An 18,356-nucleotide genomic window follows, 5' to 3' on the forward strand; every position below is an offset into this window, starting at 1 on the left:
TTTTTAATAAAAAAATTAATTTTAGAACCGGCGTGCAGCGCGGGTTTAAAACTAGTGCCTATTAAGTTGAAACAGGCTTCTTTTTTATTTTTGCCGTGTGTGGTCTGTAGCTTTTTCCTTCTACAATGTCAGTGGCCAATTATATGCCGACATTAGTTTTTGTTTTCCCGTGGAAGCCATCTCCGTTGCCGCTTTATATATGGGGTCAGAGAACGGTGTCACTGCACGGGATTTTCGGCCCCCTTCCTCCCCTCTGACGGTCCGCGGAACACACCGCACACACCCCCCGACCCCACCCCAGCCCTTTCTGGGAGCGCAGTGCTTGCTCTCCGAGGGGCTTCTTTGATTTCCACTCGTCCCTTCACCCTTAAAACCCTAGTTTCCTCTCCTGATGCCTTAAAACTATAGTTGCTTTTCCCTTCTTCGGCTTTTCATTCACATCTGTGATCCCTTGAACCCTTTCACCGTCCAGAACCCTAGCCTTTCTTCTCCATTCTCATCGTTTCTGACGCAAAAACCCTTGTTTCATTTTTCTCCAACTCCTCCCTTTCTTCTTTGATCTTGTGAGTTTGGAGATTGGGTGATCATGGCGTCGGGCAAGAGGGAGAACGAGGCCAGAGGGCACGGCCTCGGGGACCAGAACGAGCAGGTTGGAAGCTTCTCTACCCATTTCATTCCTAAAGTTTATTTTTTGCTTAGGTTTCTTCACTTAGCATTTCTTTACTATGGGGCTTATCTGTTGGAATCAAGAACAGCTCTCTAAATTCATCAGGATATAGATGAAAATAAAATAAAAAATCTTTTTTTTTTCAAGAAAAGATTTTTCTTTTTTCTTTTGAAATAGATCAGCTTTGTTGATATAGCTGGTATTGGTGAAATGTGAAAAATTTTAGAATTCTGGATCTTTTCTGTTTGCTTTTGTGAATTGAGCAGGTTTATGAATTTGACCTATTCAGTATTATCATTTTTTACTTCTTTTAGTAATAGTAGTTTATACAGATATAAAGTAATTTTTAATAAGATTCTTCTGGGGTAGCTTATAAAATATAGATGAAAATGTAATGAATTGAAAACTATCATGACACTAAGTCATGTCTTTCCATGAATATCAGCATACACTTACAGATTCATGTGTATTTGGATGTTGGTTCATGAATTCTATGTTTTTATTTTGGAAATAGATATAAATCTAGCGCCTTTCATATGATAGAAGGTAGAAAACAAAAAACAGAAGGTTAAAATACCAGCAAATTCCAACCAAGCTTGGTTAGGGATAAATTTCAAGGTTTCCCCTGATCTTCCTCTTCTGAGATAGTATAATTTGTTACATCTATTGAGTTTATATAGGGTGAACAAAAACAGAATTCTAGCACTGGCCTATGTAAGTAACTTGTAATATGTCCAAAATTGTTTTATAAATAAACTTTTAGTTGGACCATACGCTTTTAAGCATTCTATTACAATTTTTAAAATATTTAGAAACATTAGGATTTGAAAGAGAACCCAAATTGATATTTGGATCCTTGTTTTGCAGAATGACAGGATGATACTATAGCTTCTCCTATCATAGCACATGTCTCTTGAGCATTCTTGTATATTATATGCAATATACCTGGTTGGACTTAGGGAGCATTCTGATTGAACTGATTTAGGCCAAAGCAGAAATCTTTTCCGGTTTGTGCTGGGTTTGGTTCTGATTTGGCCAGACTGAACTGATTCAAGCTTTCATTCATTAGTAGACAATTAGTGATTATTTGTCCACTTCCCAATGAATGATGAACAAATAAGTCAACAAACTCCACTATGAAGCATGCTGTACTTTTTATCGAGGAGTGAATTGTTGTTGTGAGGATAAACTTTGGTTTAACGATAAAGTTGCTCCACTGTAACGTGGAGTTCACGGGTTTAAAACACGAAAACAGCCTCTCTGCACGTGGAGGTAAAGCTACATTTATCTGATCCTCCCCAGACCCTACAATTGTGGAAGCCCCATGCACTGAGCCACCCCTATTGTTGCCATGCATGTCTCAGTCATGGTCGGTCATGTTACATATTTTGTCATGCCATATTAAGTTGTACTGATCCCAAGCTCAACCATGTGTGGAGACTCATGTTAAGAAAAATGGGTCCATGTCGGGTTGTCTCAGTCCGTTCAATTGTGTACACATATACCAGCATGGGCCAGCACATACATGAGTCTGCACTTATGTACTGTTTAGTTTCTTCTCTGCAGTTTGGACCAGCACAGTATGGTATCTCAATCTTTGGTTTTCATGTTCTCGGTTTTTAAAATGGCCTCTTTTCTTTTTTTTTTTTTGGTTTTTCTTGTGATTTCTTTCCTTGTTTGTCAGTTTCATTCATGTCTTATTCATATGAATTTTGTTACACCTATCTTTATTCTCTCCAACCCTGCCAAGGATCTTCTGTTAGAAACTATGAACATTTAGTGAATTGCCTCCAAAAGGAGGTCTGTACTCGGTAATGGGCACCCTTTATTAAGTATTGACAGTTTAGGAAAGAGGACTGGAAGTACTGGGTTTTTTAAGTGTGAAGTTTGGTAGACAGCAATTTTTAGCCAAAATCAACAAGAATTGAGGAGCATGAGCAGAAATCAGATATAAACTCCAAAATGTCAAATGTAATTCTTAGGGTGATAGTAATTGTTTCCAGACATTGCGCAGATGAATTATGATTCAGTAATTTTATTTCTGAGGTTGAAGTTTAGGATTGTAAGAGTCTTAAGACTAGATTCTTAATGGATAGGTGATATGGTTATAAAGAATGTTAGTCAGATCTGATTTTGGCTGTCTTAAATAGAGGTGCTAATTTTCTACATATCAAAATGACCAGAGAATTACTTGGTTACGATGTGGTAGTTATTCATTTTGGGGGTGGTTTATTTTGGAGAAAGAAATTATGCATGCTCTTTCTCAGAAGGCCTTTCTAAAGTTTCATATAGCTAAAGCTAAATTCTCAGTTTTAAGTAGGTCTATTTCTCACATATGCTCTAACAATGAGTGCATTTCATCAGATGCCGCTTCATTGGAGCAGGCTTCTGCTTTCTGTGTTATTTGGATCATCTTTTTTGGAAGTTTTGGTTCCACCTCTTTGATGCTCCATGGCATTGTTTGTATTCTTCTAAGCCATCTTAAGGGCTAGTTGAAAGTTGGGAGACCTGAAAAGTAGAGATAAGAAGTGGAAATTGGCATTTTTTGGTATTGTAGATATTGAGGTAAGTGGGATTGAAAAACCACCGATTGCTTGGGAAGTATCTATTGTCATTTTCCGCTATATTCACTTCTTAACACTTTGTTGGCTTGGGCACGTGATATAAAGCTGTAGCAAAAATAAAATCTCCTAGTGGGACTGGTAATTTCTATGTGCTAGTGAGTTTGGATGTTCTTTCTCCCCTGGAGAACTCATCATACTCTTTGGCTGCTTATACATATCTTATTGATCTCAACCAATAAACTACTATTTCTTTTTTACAAGTTTATCTATAATAGTATTACTTAATTTGACTATTAAATATTTAACATTTGTCATTTGAAATATAAGGCATTGTTGTTGCAGGTGGATGCTGCAGTTCTACATCACCAGAATCAAAGGCTTGTTCAACAGTTAGAGGCCCAGAAAGCAGAAATGCATACACTAGAAGGGAAGTTCAAAGAATTGAGAGAAGAACAAGATTCTTATGACAAGACTTTGATTACTGTAAATAAAATGTGGAATCAGGTCCTCTGGGAACTGTTTTGCTTGTTTCATTTTATTTCTTCTCCTCTATTTTTCTGATGCAAGATTTCTTATTGGAATTTGAATTCTTCTCAAAATTATAGTTGGTTGATGATTTAGTCCTGCTTGGAGTACGAGCTGGTGGTGATTTACGTTATTTACAAGCATTGGACCATGAAGATCTGTGCACAGGTTTTTTTTGAAATTCTATGCTTACTAATCTTTACCAAAAATTAGTTTTCATGAGGATGATCTTTTGCTCTATAAACTTAAGGTGCTTATTGTTGATGGCTTCTTTTTCTCTTTTTGCAGAGGCACTTGCATCATGTCCTCCAGAGGAGACATTTCTCTATAGACTCTTAAGAGCTGGCCCCATTGAAAAGAATGAAGGAGACGGAAGCATTAAATATGTTCAAGAAGCCCTTGCTCGTCGCCATTCAGCCACGCTGGATCTGATGAAACATGTCCAAGAGACTATTGCTGCTCGACGGGCTAAAAATGATTGCTTGGCAATGGTTTTACATGGGCAGTTATCATCTGAAGGTCCGAAAAATCTTTAAGCATGCTCCTAATTATTCAGATCCCTAGCAAACCATTACTGATTATCAGCTTGGTCATTAAATCAATGGCTGCCTTGGTTATAATGTTCTTGTAGATGCTATTATGCAAGTCCAGAAACTTAATGATTACATGAGAGAGGTAGCTAACAATATGCATCAGGCTATTGACATTATCCATCAGAAGCATAAACAGTATGCAGATGAAATAAACAAGTATCTTGAGAGACATTCAAGCAAACAATCTGAAATAAAACGTCTGTCAGGTACTGAAACACATTCTTCCTCTATTTCTGTTTTTTTTTCCATCTCTGTTTATCAGCTTACTGTCTTAATGACAATTCCATCAATTTACTTCTGTGATCATGACTTCACAATTTGTTGACAATGCTGCAAACTAATTGGTTTAATTGCCTATGTAAGAAGTTCTACCATCCAACTTATCCAATCTATCTAAAAATTTCTATGCTAAACACCTAGTCCTGAAAAGTCAGAGGGTTATAATGTTCCCGTAACAGCTTAGTTTTGGAAATTTAAGAAGAAAGCCACCAAGCTGAGATCTTTCCACCCGTTTTATTCTGTCAATATGCAAAATTCTGACTAAAATGGAAATTTATTGGAGGCTTCAAAAGCTGGTTAGTTGAGCATCACTTGGTGGGGGCAGAAACAGTGAAGTAAACTTGATTGTGCTGCTTACCAATCTTAGGGAACGTATATGTATGGCATCTAGAATATTCATTACGCTTGATGTTGTTCCTGTCTCTTTGTTATGCTAAACATATCGCTTGTTAATATCCGGGTGATGAAGGTGAGTTGGAAGAAAGCATGGCTGAGCTTGAGGAAAGCCGACGCAAGTTGGCTATTCTACAAATGCAGAAACATGGAACATCTGTAATGAATGCTTCAGTTGCCAGTGCTGTAAATGGAAGCAATTCACCAGATAAACCTGCAGATAGGACTGTGGGTTTGCGGGAGTTGAAAATTTCAGTTGAGGAGGCTAAGGTATCACAAATATTTCTTTAGTCTTTAAGTATAGTTTCCGAATTAAACCTAGCTTTAATTATTATTTTATCAAAGTTACTTTGTTATCTACATTAATAATTGGTGTCTTTGACTTCTTATTTCTTTTGCGAATGAACGACAGACACTGGCAGCAAGCCGTCTTTTTGAACTTCAAGAGGCCCAAGAAGAAAACTTAAATATGTCAAAGCAAGTGGAAGATCTTCAAGTTAGGATCTCTTGGGATACTCTAATTTGCTTTTATCTCAAAATTCTTGTTATTGAATAGTTTTATTATTTATGAAGTTTATGACTTAAAATTTCACTTCTTTTCTGTTCTTTCTTCATGTATATAGAACAAATTGAAGGATGATAAATACATAGTCACGTCAAAACCTTACTCTCTATTAAGTGATAAACTCCAGCAACTTAATATGGAACTTGAGCAGTACAAGGGATTGATGGAATCCTTGCAGGTAACATTGTGTTTCTCACCTTTAAAAAAAAAAAAAAAAGAAAGAAAAAGGAAAAAGTTGCTTAGTTGGTCTTGGATTCTAATTATAACTAGATAAAGTCAGGCAGAGAGGAATCATATACTGCGAAGAGAGAAAGAATTGAATGCAAAGGCAGAGTCAGCTGATGCTGCAAAGATTTCTCTTAGCACATATGAGGCCAAGATTGAGGAGCTGGAGCTGCAGATTCAGAAGTTTATTGCTGAAAGAAATGATCTCGAAATTAAATTGGAAGAAGCTATCCAGGATTCAGGTGATAATTGATCCCCATTTTTTTGGGACTAGCTTGTGCATATCTTCAAGCAGATTCTGAATCTTTTACTTTTCCAGGGAGGAAAGATATCAAGGATGAGATTCATGTCATGGCATCAGCACTATATAAAGAAATGGAAATGTTGGAGACCCAGCTAAATAGGTCTAAAATTGCTGCTCGTGATGCACTTAAATCACGTGAAGATGCGGATTCATTGAGAGCTATATTAGATAGGAAGGTATTTACAAATATTTGCTCTGTGTGCTCTAGTGTTATGTTTTGTAGGGTTATAATCTTCACACTATTCTAGAGGTGATATATATATATATATATATATATATATATGTGTGTGTGTGTGTGTGTGTGTGTAATTATATGAATCTCTAATATTGAGAGCTCTGACTTAACTAGAAGTGATTCTCAGCACCAAATGTGTGACAGAAAGTTGTATAATGTGATAAAAATTGTTAGTTTCTTTCTCCTTTCTATTTCTAAATTCTTGAAGTATTTCTTCTTTCAATATGTCCTCAAGAAAACAGATATTTGAAGGTTTCTTAAGAATATTAATTGCTGACTAGAATTTGGAATTGGTTTTTGTTTTATTCTAGAATGACAGATAGGCTTGTTGAAAGCAGGATAAGATTGAAAGTTCAATTGCTTGTTGCTGATCAAAGCCATACAATAGGGGCTTGTCAAGCTGGTCCTGTGCCTGAGCATTAAATTTGTTATACAAGTCATGCTTGGGTTTCTTTCTCATACCTCCTTTGCTTCCTAGTATGCATATTGGTTTGGCCTTAGTTTGTTTAGATCTTTTAGATAACCAAACCTGTTCTGAATTTTAACAGACATCTTTACTATTCTCATTGTGCTTTCTGTCAATATCTTTTGGTTTGTTATCTTTGTGATATCCTTTTAGAATTTCATGGGTATTACAATACACTTCTGCTTTCTGTACATGGCTATTTGTTTCTGTTAATGCAACCTCCTTGCCAACCATTTAAGATAACTTTCCTTGCAACTTGAGACCTTGATTACGGTCATCACTTGTACTCAGAGGATGAATATTTTTTTAATATGATTAAATTTAAAGTTCTTGATGAGGAAATAGATAGGATGTTTAGATTTCATGCCTGAAAAGAAAGAGCATCTGCAATCTTAACATATTTATTCGGAATCCTTTAAGTTTCGTATCAATGCAGCAAGATGAAAACAGGCTGGGAGGAATAATGTTTTCCGGTCTCACAAACCTCCTGAAAAGAATTTAAATAACACAGGAAAAAACAAGATAATAATCTTCCAATTAAGCATATATCAAGAAAATATAAAGGTATTTACTCCAGCTATCATGAGCCAACCTATGATAGAAATTATAGGTGAAAGCCTACCATCAGCTAGCTTTGCTACAATTTTGACGTCAGTTGTTGCTGTACATGATTAATCTATCATGCAAAGAGGTCTTATATCTGGTTAATAAGATATTGATATAGTTTAACCACAGATGCAAGTTTCCCCATTGGTTGAGTTCTTCTTAAGGCAATTAGCTATACGCAATAAGCAATGCAGCTAAAGTTTTTAATTATTGCAGGTCCATAAATCTCAAGGTATGCTTATTGATGTTGAGGTACAACTAAATGGACACTGAAGTTATCACTAAAAGTTGATTCTTCACATGTTTAAGTTTATCAAGGAATGCTCGGTATCTAGGCCAAATTTTCCTATTGGCATGCGTGTTAAGCTTTTATTCAGATATTATCTTTACACTGGCTTATGATGTTGTAGGCCATATTTCATTGCTTTTTGCAAGATATAACATGTCCTCTGAATATGTTCTCTTCTCTTTAGCTTGGTGATTCATCTGGCTTCTTAGTCTTTCTTGGAGAGTTCTCCTTGAAGTCCAGTAAATTTGATATTTTTTCCACCTCATGTTAAACTTTAATATGTTCATGTTAACATGGTTATTTTTATGTTATTACCTTGTTGCAACAGTTGAAGTGTCATTTAGATTACTAAAAACTCAATGTCTCATGAACAGAGGAATAATATGCAATGGCCTTTTTTTAACATGTCATCATGATGGGACACCTGTAACTGTAATCATACATCCTCCATTTAAATAGCTTCTTAACTTTTCTGAAGGTGACTAACGACATCACTTCTCCTTTGCAAATTTTGTGTATAATCCATGTTGAATTTGTGTGTGTGCATGTCTTATCTTATTGTATGTATGCTTTGACATATTGTAGATTTCTTTTATTATGAACTATGCCATTATTGTATCTTGTGTATATATATTAAGCTATACATCAGGTAGCAACACTCATTTCTTAAGCATCTGTTCTCTAAGCAACAAGGGGTAACATGGAGAGAACAGCTTGTGCACCAAATGAGCTTGTAGGTGCATAGCCTTTTGTATAACCATAATCACATTTATGCCAACCCTTGACTGTGCATGAATCAAAATTGTTTCATCTTATGCAGTTTCAAACATTCAATTGTGTTTGTCCACACATTAGCTGTAGATGAGCCATGACATGTCCATTACAGCCTCTTGAACTTTGGGCTCACTCCAAATGAGCTTACAGGTGCATGAGCGTCATGCGTAACCATGGTCATGTTTTGCCAACTTAACTGTATGACAATCAAAACTGTATATTCTATTAATTGATTCAATTTTGTCTAGACATAAGCCAAGGATAAGCCATGCACACCCATTGTACAATCTTGATATTTTTGAGAAAAAGGGAGATGCTCCCACTCGCACTTTAATTACGTAGGTCCAAATACTTGGGGATGTACCACCTACGATTCAAATTCAGAACCTCTGGTTGTTGAGCAGAGGGGTGTGACCATTAGGACAAGCCCCTATTCACATGGTATCTTGATCTTTTAACTTCATTTACTTAACCATGAAATGAATGCTAAATGTTCTTATATGGTATGTTCGGTATTTGAAACCCACAATTTCAGGAATGCACACCTGCTAAATTGTTTTAGCTATGTTACCTGTATCCTTTGATTTCCCTATAAGTACCTGCACCGTGGTGCACTTGGGTATGTGTTTGTGAGAAGAGATTCTCAGATATTGGAAGGTTCTAGCATTTAAACATGCACCTACAGCCAACACATATACATATATGCATGCACGGACATGTGCATACATGTATGTGTGAATGCATGCGTGCATGCCAAGTGCACACTGAGGACATTTGGACAGTTGTGACCTATGCCAAATGTTTAGGTAACATTCTGAAAGTGCAAACTAGACTTTGTGAAAGATATACTCCTTGCGACTTATCTATATATTCAAATATATATATTGGTTCATTGACATTATTTACGCATATTTAAATGTTCACTTCATTATTTTCATACTTCTATTTTATTCATGAATTACGATTGGCTGTTTGAGTTTCACTTTGATCTTTCAGTTACAAGCATGGTAATTATTTATCCTACAATAACTGCTTGCCTGATGAAAGAATCTCCTCTATGTTCCTAGATTAGTGAACACAAAATCTTATCAGATAAATGTGCAGAACAAATGGTTGAGATCAAGTCCCATAAAGCACAGGTATGCCCTGTCTTGCATATCATTTTTTCTTGGTTGTTTTCTGTCCACTAGATGTTAATTTTATCTCTTTGTTCTTCTTCTATTTAATAGACTTTTGAATACAGAATATATCATATATGCTTGGGTCTTTTCACTAAAGTGAATGAAATTGCAGATTGAGAAATTGGAAAAGGAAAAACAGGAGTTGCAAATTTTCTTGGATATGTATGCACAAGAATGTTTTGACACTAGGTACGTTAGTAGTTGATCCCGTACCTTATTCCTATTCATTGACCTCATTTATCTTCTCACTTCTTGCCTTCCTTCCCCTCTTTCAGACATGCTAGTGTTTTGTTGAATCTCTTCCCTACTTACAATAGCTGGCTTCACAAATATTTGGATCCACTTAATGATGCAGAAAGATCAACACTTTTAGTTTGAACCTTTAGAACAGCACTGTAGTTAGCTATTGGTAAAAGCTCTAGAATTTTATTTCATCTAATATGATATTGTCAAGTTAAATCATAGCTTAATAATAATGGTCAAGTTCTCCAGTTATATGATCCTTGTAATTCTTTCCTTTGTGGGTTCTGGGAGTTGCTTACTCCACGTTTTTACATGTGCATACTATGTTATTTAACTTAATTCCTTCATGGCCATTGCCACTTGCTGCTGCACCATGTACATTTCATTCTATTTTAAATGGTTCCTCAAATTTTCCAAGATCATGTTGTTTTGATTGGTGCTTGCTAATTTCCTATGGTTGGTAAAGCAACCATGAGTTAATATATTAAACATAGAATCACTATATGGTAGTTTAAGGCCTTGTTTGAGATTGCTATTGATGGTAAAGCTTTTGAAGCTTTTGGAAGTAGAGCTTTTACAAAAAAAAAATTATTTGGTAACTACATTTCTAAAATATTGTGGAACTTTAACATGTTTCGTAACCAAACTGATAAAGTTCTCTGGGCATGACAAAATAACAATAAAGGATATTGCATAGTGTTGTACAATAGAGTATAATACAATGGAATATTACATATTAAAATATTATTATATAGTATAATATTACTATAATGTAATATAATAGTATTATAATATAGTTTAATATAATATAATATAGTATAGTATAATAATATACTATGATAAGATATTATATAATATAATGTTGTGTAATATAATAATGCATCATTATTATTAAAATATTATTACATAGTACAATATTATTATAATGTAATATAATGTAACATATTATTGTAAAATAATATAATAATATAATATATTATATTACATCATATTTTAATAATATGATATGATATAATACAATGTATCATATTTATAAGAATTGTTTGTAGACATTTTGGTCACCACGAAAATTTTATTGAAGCTAAAACAACTTCTTGACAGCTGCTAAAAAGCATTGTTGTGGAAAAGCTTCAAAATGGTGCTTCTCCCAAGTAGATCTCAGCATTTTGGTGAAGCCAAAATAGTTTTCAGATTTTTATCAAACACCACCATACCATCCAAAAGTGCTTTTGGAGGGCCAAAAAGTGATTTTTGGCTCCCCAAAAGCTTTTGCTAAATAGGGTTGTTGATTAGTTAAGAGGCTAAAATGGTGAACAGCAAAGCTATACTACAGATATTCATAATCACATTGGATACACCATTTAGTGAGGATAACCATGCTTTAATCCAAGGAAAAGGAGAAGAGCAAGGTGAAGCTGGCTATTGCCTGTGATAAGGAGCAGGATATCAAGGTAAGTATAGCAGGAGTATACTGAGCTTTGCTGAAAGATTAGGTGAAAATGATCATCAAAAGCACTTATTGTATGATTTTCAGGAGGTTGACTTTAGATGAAGATAGGCTCATGTTGGCTAAAAAAGAGGAAACTATAAATGCCAATAATATCCATGTATTCGAGGATAACGTGATATTAGTCTAGGGTTTCCTTTGATAGTAGAAAGGGCAAAGTATGCATACACAACATGTAATAAGTTCCAAGGCAAATTACACTAGGTCACGCATGCATACAACTGATTAATTTGGATAACAAGAATCAAAATTCACAATATCAAATTATCAATGCATACCATGCCTTATCAAGCATACCATATCATACTAGTACTGAACTGATACTGAGTGCAGAAGGTGTACCAAGTATTGGTATGCCGAATTGACACCCATACTGGAAAGTATGGGCACTGTACCAACATGGTTCCAGTACGAGGTTCAATGATGAGATCGCCAACCTCGACAAAAATAGAGAGGAGGGCAATGCAAGATCCTCATTCTTCTTTGTAGAAGTAGGAAGGGTAGGGCATGGCTTTCAAAGTTTGAATAGTGTGCATTTCTCATTGTGTACTCCAATCACCGGTCTCTAAGAGAGCAAATAGCAAGACCACACACCTCAAGGAAATTGTGGTTTAAGCCATTGGATTCTCTATTCATGCATTTTGTTAAATTTTAAATAGTTTCACGTAATTTGGCATATGACTAGTGGACTAATGGTATGTAATCGACCAAAAACCAATGTTACAACCATAAAGTGTATGGTGAACACCATTTCTGCAATTTGAGCAAGGCGATCATTAATATTGTGGATCATATAAGATCTAGTAAATCCATAACTAAAAGTGTGTTGCCAAGTTCCCTCTCAAGGGTGAAGTGCCATTATCAGTACCCATGGTGCCTAGAACCAGTATGGTGTGATCCCAGTAACATATCAATGCACAGTATGGTAGTTGGTGTTGGCTTTAGCAAAAGGGGATCTCTAAAACACGATTTATGTTTGCACAGCTTTTCAAGCTTATATTTCTGCTCATGGGTTTGTACTGTTGTCTGTACATAACCCAAAATATGATGGCATGCTGGTATCTTTTTTGTCTTTTCCCTTTTTGTAAAGCCACAAGCTCAAACGAGTTACCTCATTGATTGAAGAGGATAGGAAGGGTTCAATCATGGCGGCCATTTATGAGGATTTCTTGTGGTGGAAGTGGGTGCACAACAGGGTATTTTATCAGGTCCTGTAAAGGAGCATGGGGCAAGTAGGTCTTGGTTAAGATGGCATTGCTGATGGAAGGGGAAGGATGATCTGGTGGTGGCAAAATAAGGGGAAAAAACTCGGAAGTTCTATTCATGGGGCAGTGGCATAGGAAATTGAAGGTGACAATGAAGGAAATGAGGATCTTGATGGAATTGTGGGAGAACAAAGGGATGGTTTCTTTTTTTCTTTTTCTTTTTTTTTTTTTGTGGGGTGGGGGGAGAGAGCTGCAGGAACATGAAACTAGTGGAATTTTGGAATATTGGAATTTTATAAGGTTAAAATGGTCAATGTCTTTTGAATTGAAAAATTTTGAGTTTATGCTTCGTAGCTTAATGGTGGTTTATCTCAGAGTCATATGTTAATGTCTCTAGCCTAGAGAGCTGTACAAAAACAGAATTCTAGTGTGATATGTGTAAACATTTAGATTTATCTGGAACACATGTGAAAAGTTCGAATATAAACATATGAGAATGAAAAGCCATAGTCTAGTATCAAGAAATGTGGGTATTGCAGTCTATTAAGAAAGAATATCAGGTGTTTGTGCAAAACAATGGTGTTCTTTTGTATTAATTGATGATAAGTATTTGTTATAGTGTTATCATTATTTATGTGGTTTACAAAAGGATAGAGCATTTGATGGATGACTTTAATCCCATAAGTTATAACTGTTTGGAGTAGCTTTGATAGATATACCCTTTTCAGTTATGTGCTTTTCTCATTCTTAGTCATGTATCAGAATGAGCACCAAGGGGTGCATATATTAAAAGAAGAATTTGGTTGAAAAGAGGAGAGATACATGGCCTTACACACTCTGGTTGTTCTCATAATATATGGTAGAGAATTAGAGATGAAGACACATCATTTTGTCTGCTTTTTTCTGAAAAAGGAAAAAAGGAAAAACAAGGAATACACATTTAAATAGCTCAGGAAGATATTGAAATATGAATTTTATTTGTTAAAAGGCTCACTGGAACTAAAAAGCTTGGCATGGTTATCAAACCAACATATATCCCAGGAATCTGTTGAGGTGGAATCTCCTTGGAGTCAAAATAATCAAGGGCAATGAATCTAAATTTGCAAGTGTTTTTGATTGGAATTGGCTTTACAGGTTGAACGGTGATAACATTTAGAAATGTGAATGGTGTATTGATGTTTCGTAGATGAAAACAGCCATGTGAAGTTTATTTTGGAAAGTAACCAACTGTAAACTGTTATGCATCGCATCTGTATGATACTCATATAGTGTTTGAAATTTAAAAATTGAAATTATGTGACTTTTATCACCTGCAATGACTAAATATTCATTGTTGTGCAGCCATTTTGAGCTGCATAATCCATTGCTTCCTGCATATAATTGCTAATCAAAACCATAAACTGTTATGCATTTGTGATCCACGTTGTGAATCCTCGAGTTCCACCTCTGATGTAAAAATAGTTTCATCCTTTTTTGACCTTAATAAAAATATAATGAATTTACTAGACAAATAAATATAAGAAGTTGACATGAAGACCACACACACACACACACACATATTTATTTGAATATGTTATCACAACTCAATACCAGTCTATTACCCAATAAAATGTGATAATCTATATATGTTGTCTCTCCATGTTCTGATAGCAAAAAGCAATGGATCAGCTGAAACTTTTATTCTGTTAGAATAATGCATATTGTTATTTTTTAAAGAAAAAACAATATTTTTCTTTATGTTGTTATGTGAGTGCTTGCAGATAGTATACTTTTGTGGTGCTACATGTTCATTTCAAATTCACTACTTCTATATAGATTGATTATGTTTCCAAGTTAAGAATTGTTTTGACTGTATAAAATTATCAGTGCAACTGATTCGAATCCTTCTGATTGTATATAGAACCATTATGGAAATCAAAGAATCAGAACATAGAGCTCGTGCTCAAGCCGAAATCTTGAAAACTGTTCTAGATGAACACAGTCTTGAATTGCGAGTGAAAGCAGCAAATGAGGCTGAGGCAGCTTGCCAGCAAAGACTTTCTACCGCCGAAGCTGAAATAGCAGAATTACAGGCAAAACTAGATGCTTCTGAAAGGTTGGATACTTGGATGTCTGATTTTATTTGCTTACTGCATTTTCACTGTTAAGCTTATTTCTGTACAATACTGCAAATACTCTGGACCACCATAACTATTGTAGCTTTCTTCCTAACTGGAACTTTTATGCTAGATCAGTTACTTTAGCGTTAACTTTTTAATGGTACCAATGACCAAATACAGTAATTCAAATTTATTTAGTTGATGGGTTTGCCGATTTGTGGTTTCTAGGCCTAGAAGTTGAAAAAGAATTCATGGATTTTTAACTTTTTATGGCTAATTTTCATTGGACTGAAAAGTTCCTTTGAACGTAATAGTAGCCATGCATTTTTTAATGCATAGGATTATTAAGTTTCCAGTGAAATGAGCAGACAATATGCTCTGAGCTCTTTCATAGTGATTAACATCATCTTTACAGAGATGTCTGGGAGCTTAAAGAGGCTATAAAAATCAAAGATGCAGAAGGAAAGGCTTATATTTCTGAAATCGAGGTTAGGCTGTTTTAATACTTTGTTCCCTTTGCAATTACATCGCTTCATGTTGTTATGTATGCTTTTATTTTGAAAAAATTCCCAATTTGCAGACAATTGGTCAAGCATATGAGGATATGCAGACACAGAACCAACATTTGCTTCAACAGGTTGCTGATAGAGATGATTATAATATCAAGGTTTGTGGCTTGTATTGATTCTCAACTCGTTTCATTGTTTACTAGTCCAATTTGCTCAAAGCAATCACTTCATGAGTTGCATCTAGTAATGTTTATGTCCTCAAGATATCTGAAGTTTGATATATACCATTGAATTACAGCTATTTAATAATTAGCAAACTTTGTCCTTTGTGATTAATGTGATGATGTCAGTCTGTCATCGCCAAGTTTTTGTAACTGATCTATTTGATATTGCATCATACTGTAAGACTTGTCCCAGTGAAGAGTTGGCACAATGCAAGTGGCACATCCTTTGTATTATTGTATCACATAGGATCAAATCATACATTATATGCTTACAAAAAGATCGTAGATCACGTACCAATGGCCTACCATGGTTTATTATAGCAATCATGGGATGATGTAAAGCCTTTGGTGGAGGTGATTTCAGCCTTTTCTAGTTGCAAGCTAGTATGCACTTATTTTGCTTCCTTCTTCCTGGTGATGTTGAAGTTGTTCAATGACAATCAGCATCTCCCTCTTTGAAATTAGCATATAGTATTGAGGATTGACATATTTTTCAGTTTTTTCTTTTAAGTCCAATGTTTAAGCCATTCACCAGTGCCCTGGCTGTGCTTTATGCTTTGATGTATGCCAGCTGGTATCCGATAGTGTGAAAATGAAGCAAACCTACAGCTCGCTTCTCTCCGAAAAGCAAGCCAAGGCAAAGCAACTCCAACAAATAAATGGCTCGCTCGAGTTTTACAAAATGAAAGTTGCTCATGGTGAAGAGCAGGTGCTATTTTTTGCTTACCTCTCTTTTCTTGAAATTTTACTCTCTCCTCATGCAGATGTCTGACTTTTTTTTGCAGATGAAGGCATATGTTGCCCAAGCTTGTAAAGCTTCCCTGGAAAATAGGCATATCACCATTAATCTGAACAAAGCTAAAGTGGAGTTGGCTGATTCAGAGAAAGAGCTGATGTGGCTCCAATCTGCTTATGATGCTTCTCAGAAGGAATATGAGCAAAACCAGAAAAGGATTGCTGACTTGAGGTTGGAGTTAGAGCGGGAAAGGTGCTTTTGCCTGTTTCAGTTAACATGGTTTAAACTCATAATTAACTTGCATTCCGTTCTTTATCCATCTATTTTCCATGCCTATCTTTAACCCAACTAATCGTAAACTCAGAAATGAGAGGAAAAGGCTTGAGGAAGAGCTTGAAGAAGTGAAAAGTGAAGTTATGGAGATGAGCGGTGAGAGTGAAGAAACTACAATCCAGAAACTTCAGGATGAAATCAAGGAGTGCAAGGCAATTCTTAAATGCGGTGTATGTTTCGACCGTCCAAAGGAGGTAATATGAGAGAATACTTGTCGTTAGATGTAAACGATTGTTTATTGGTAGATGTGCTTTTCTATTTTATGCAAATGCAGTTATGATCTTGTTGATGCACTAATCAAACTATACAAAACATGTATCCAATCTCATTCATTTTTCACTCCACAAGTTAAATTTCAGACAATCATTATTGCTGCTTTGGATGGTAGACAGTATTCTTTTGCAAGAAAATCGTGGAGATGGAATAAAGTTCCAGTGCATGTGATGGGTTTTCAATTTTTAGACTGCAGTGTGTCCCATTTCTTTCTCATTGGTCTTAAATTCGTTGCTTGATTTTTTTTGTTTGCAGGTTGTAATTACGAAGTGCTTCCACCTATTCTGCTATCCATGCATCCAGAGGAACCTGGAGATTCGTCATCGCAAATGTCCTGGGTGTGGCACCCCATTTGGACAAAGTGATGTCCGTGAGGTGAAAATATGAACTTCCTGAAGGGGCACCTCTTTTTCTACACCTTCCCTCTCAAGTATATGAGGTGATGTGGATGTCCGGGGTGATGACCTGATCATGGGCCAGGCCTCGGGTCTGAACCATCTTCATTTTTTAGCCGGATTCCAGGGTGGCTTATTTAAAGTTTGATATTTCGTATGCCCAAGCCCCGCCCATGATCATCTCGGCCAGTGTCTTGTAATATCATGTCTAGCCTTCTATATATCAGATAATAGTTCTATATAAACCAATGTACAGGAAAAAAAATATACACAAGTGATTCTTTAGCAATTAGTAACTGTTTGGCCTATGCTTGAGCCTCAGAAAACTTCCTGGACGGAACATTTTATCTAGATCACCTGAGTTATCTGATGCTTGTTATTGTTTTTGCCCACCTCCATTTACTTAATATTCTATGAAGAATGTTCGAGGGGAAAAAGGTTGAGGACTTTTGAGGCAGGTGATTCGAGGAAACTTAGAGCCTTATCATCTTTGAATTCAGAGGTGGAAACCTGGTAAGCGGCAGAAACATCACAGAATTTAAAGCAAGGCCTACCATGCAAAACTATCGTGCCAGCATGCAAAAACTGTAGCGTTGTTTGCGTTATTTTGTTTCGTCGCGTAAAATCTTACAGGAAAATCGCAAAACCTCTGGTTTGGTATGATATCATTGATCCATTGGAAGAAATCTTTGATTGCTGTACGAGAATTTATTCAAATTAAAACGAATTAAGAATTTGAATAACATCTTGGGTTCGTTCCATTGGCTGGCTTATTCAAGCTTAATATTCACCTATGGGGGGACATCTCAAGCTTAAGAGACAAACGAGATGTTAGAGCCAGGTTATGAATTAGTTTAATTAAAATGTTTATAAACGAAAAAGTGATTAGTGGCTTGGACGTGGCTCAACAATCAACTGTCCAGCTGATGACAGTAGCAACAACAAAAGGGAAAAGAAAAAAAAAGAAAGCATGATGATCATGTAACTTTTCTATTGAATCTCTTACCGGCGGTATCTGACATGGCACAAGCTGTTGATAAGATAAGATAGAGGGATTTTTTTTTTATTTTTTTTTAATATTTCTTTCTGATTTCCTGCCACTACAAGAATTATTGCAGGAATCTTATCGCTGAGAGGGATAGAAACAACATGGATGAACCGAAAGA

At 35.7% G+C, this 18,356-nt stretch overlaps 1 protein-coding gene across 2 annotated transcripts; it reads left to right on the forward strand.

Annotated features, from left to right (window-relative positions):
- The first annotated feature begins 294 nt into the window (after positions 1–294).
- Positions 295–17,498, forward strand: LOC105056472 (E3 ubiquitin-protein ligase BRE1-like 2). 2 transcript variants are annotated; one of them, XM_010938686.4, is made up of 19 exons: positions 295–649; positions 3,574–3,735; positions 3,837–3,924; positions 4,045–4,275; positions 4,388–4,555; positions 5,098–5,291; positions 5,434–5,517; positions 5,645–5,764; positions 5,867–6,053; positions 6,131–6,291; positions 9,553–9,624; positions 9,779–9,855; positions 14,522–14,716; positions 15,136–15,208; positions 15,301–15,387; positions 16,025–16,162; positions 16,239–16,441; positions 16,554–16,716; positions 17,051–17,498. In XM_010938686.4, exons 1-19 carry the CDS (start codon positions 587–589, stop codon positions 17,180–17,182), a joined length of 2,598 nt encoding a protein of 865 aa, XP_010936988.1. In that variant the 5' UTR covers positions 295–586; the 3' UTR covers positions 17,183–17,498. The 2 variants fall into 2 exon arrangements, with proteins under 2 accessions (XP_010936988.1, XP_010936987.1); XM_010938685.4 differs by having other exon boundaries at positions 367–649; positions 3,559–3,735; positions 17,051–17,435.
- The last annotated feature ends 858 nt before the right edge of the window (positions 17,499–18,356 follow it).

The sequence above is a fragment of the Elaeis guineensis genome, chromosome 13 (genome assembly GCF_000442705.2).
Source record: "Elaeis guineensis isolate ETL-2024a chromosome 13, EG11, whole genome shotgun sequence".
Classification (NCBI taxonomy): Eukaryota; Viridiplantae; Streptophyta; class Magnoliopsida; order Arecales; family Arecaceae; genus Elaeis; species Elaeis guineensis.